The following is a 1676-nucleotide window of genomic DNA, read 5'->3' on the forward strand; positions in this document are numbered from 1 at the left end:
CGCCGGGGCAGCACCAGGCTTCTCTCCTTTGTGTTTCGTCGTCCTCCCCGATTTTTCTTTTAATTTTTTTAATCGCTCTCGCTGGCGCGCCGCTGCCGCCTTCTTCCCGGAGGGGGTGTGGGTCTGCGATTTGGCCGGTGCCCTCCGCAAAGCTGCAGCCACCGCTAAAGCATTGGATCCCTCAACGTACTGCGAGAGCCCGGTGTACAGCCCGGACCTGTGCCCCAACATGATCGCCGCGCAGGCCAAGCTGGTCTACCAGCTCAACAAATACTACACGGAGCGCTGCCAGGCCCGCAAGGCAGCCATCGCCAAGACCATCCGGGAGGTGTGCAAGGTCGTGTCGGACGTGCTGAAGGAGGTGGAGGTGCAGGAGCCGCGCTTCATCAGCTCCCTGAGCGAGATCGACGCCCGCTACGAGGGGCTGGAGGTGATCTCGCCCACCGAGTTTGAGGTGGTGCTCTACCTCAACCAGATGGGCGTCTTCAACTTCGTGGACGACGGCTCCCTGCCGGGCTGCGCCGTGCTCAAGCTGAGCGACGGCCGCAAGCGCAGCATGTCCCTCTGGGTGGAGTTCATCACCGCCTCGGGCTACCTGTCCGCCCGCAAGATCCGCTCCCGCTTCCAGACGCTGGTGGCCCAGGCCGTGGACAAGTGCAGCTACCGGGACGTGGTGAAGATGATCGCGGACACCAGCGAGGTGAAGCTCCGCATCCGGGAGCGGTACGTGGTGCAGATCACGCCCGCCTTCAAGTGCACCGGGATCTGGCCCCGCAGCGCGGCGCAGTGGCCCATGCCCCACATCCCCTGGCCCGGCCCCAACCGGGTGGCGGAGGTGAAGGCGGAAGGCTTCAACCTGCTTTCCAAGGAGTGCTACTCGCTGACGGGCAAGCAGAGCTCGGCCGAGAGCGACGCCTGGGTGCTGCAGTTCGGCGAGGCCGAGAATCGGCTGCTGATGGGCGGCTGCAGGAACAAGTGCCTCTCGGTGCTGAAGACGCTGCGCGACCGGCACCTGGAGCTGCCCGGGCAGCCCCTCAACAACTACCACATGAAGACGCTGCTGCTGTACGAGTGCGAGAAGCACCCGCGGGAGACCGACTGGGATGAGGCGTGCCTGGGCGACCGGCTGAACGGCATCCTCCTGCAGCTCATCTCCTGCCTGCAGTGCCGGCGCTGCCCCCACTACTTCCTGCCCAACCTAGACCTCTTTCAGGGCAAACCCCACTCGGCCCTGGAAAGCGCCGCCAAACAGACCTGGAGGCTAGCCAGAGAAATCCTCACCAATCCCAAAAGCCTCGACAAGCTATAGGGTTAACACCCCCGCGCACAAAACTCGCCCTCCGCAAACAACAACGGCGCCTAAAAAACAAACTTTGTATTTAACGCGGACCACGACGGAAAGAGGCGGCGAAAGAAAACGCGCCCCCGCCACCCCCCACCCACCTGCAGCTCGGCGTTTAAAAACTTGCAGACGGTTCTCCCGGCATAAACTTGCACCGCCTTGCACGGAAGAAAGGGAAGAGCCTCTCCTCCCGTCCTCTCCAATGTGAATTTTTAAAAAGTCACAAAAAGAGAAGCAATCGGACTTTTGCAACCTCAAAACGAAACCCGAAAGGTACACTTTTCCACTCCATGTATAGTCCTTTCCTTATTCTCTCTTGTTTGCCTGAATGTTG

At 61.2% G+C, this 1676-nt stretch overlaps 1 protein-coding gene across 1 annotated transcript; it reads left to right on the plus strand.

The window, feature by feature from the left end:
* The first annotated feature begins 144 nt into the window (after positions 1-144).
* MAB21L2 (mab-21-like 2 (C. elegans)) lies at positions 145-1335 on the plus strand. The gene has a single exon (XM_010154886.1). It carries the CDS (start codon positions 230-232, stop codon positions 1307-1309), a length of 1080 nt encoding a protein of 359 aa, XP_010153188.1. The 5' UTR covers positions 145-229; the 3' UTR covers positions 1310-1335.
* The last annotated feature ends 341 nt before the right edge of the window (positions 1336-1676 follow it).

Source organism: Eurypyga helias, unplaced genomic scaffold (assembly GCF_000690775.1).
Source record: "Eurypyga helias isolate BGI_N326 unplaced genomic scaffold, ASM69077v1 scaffold19807, whole genome shotgun sequence".
Classification (NCBI taxonomy): domain Eukaryota; kingdom Metazoa; phylum Chordata; class Aves; order Eurypygiformes; family Eurypygidae; genus Eurypyga; species Eurypyga helias.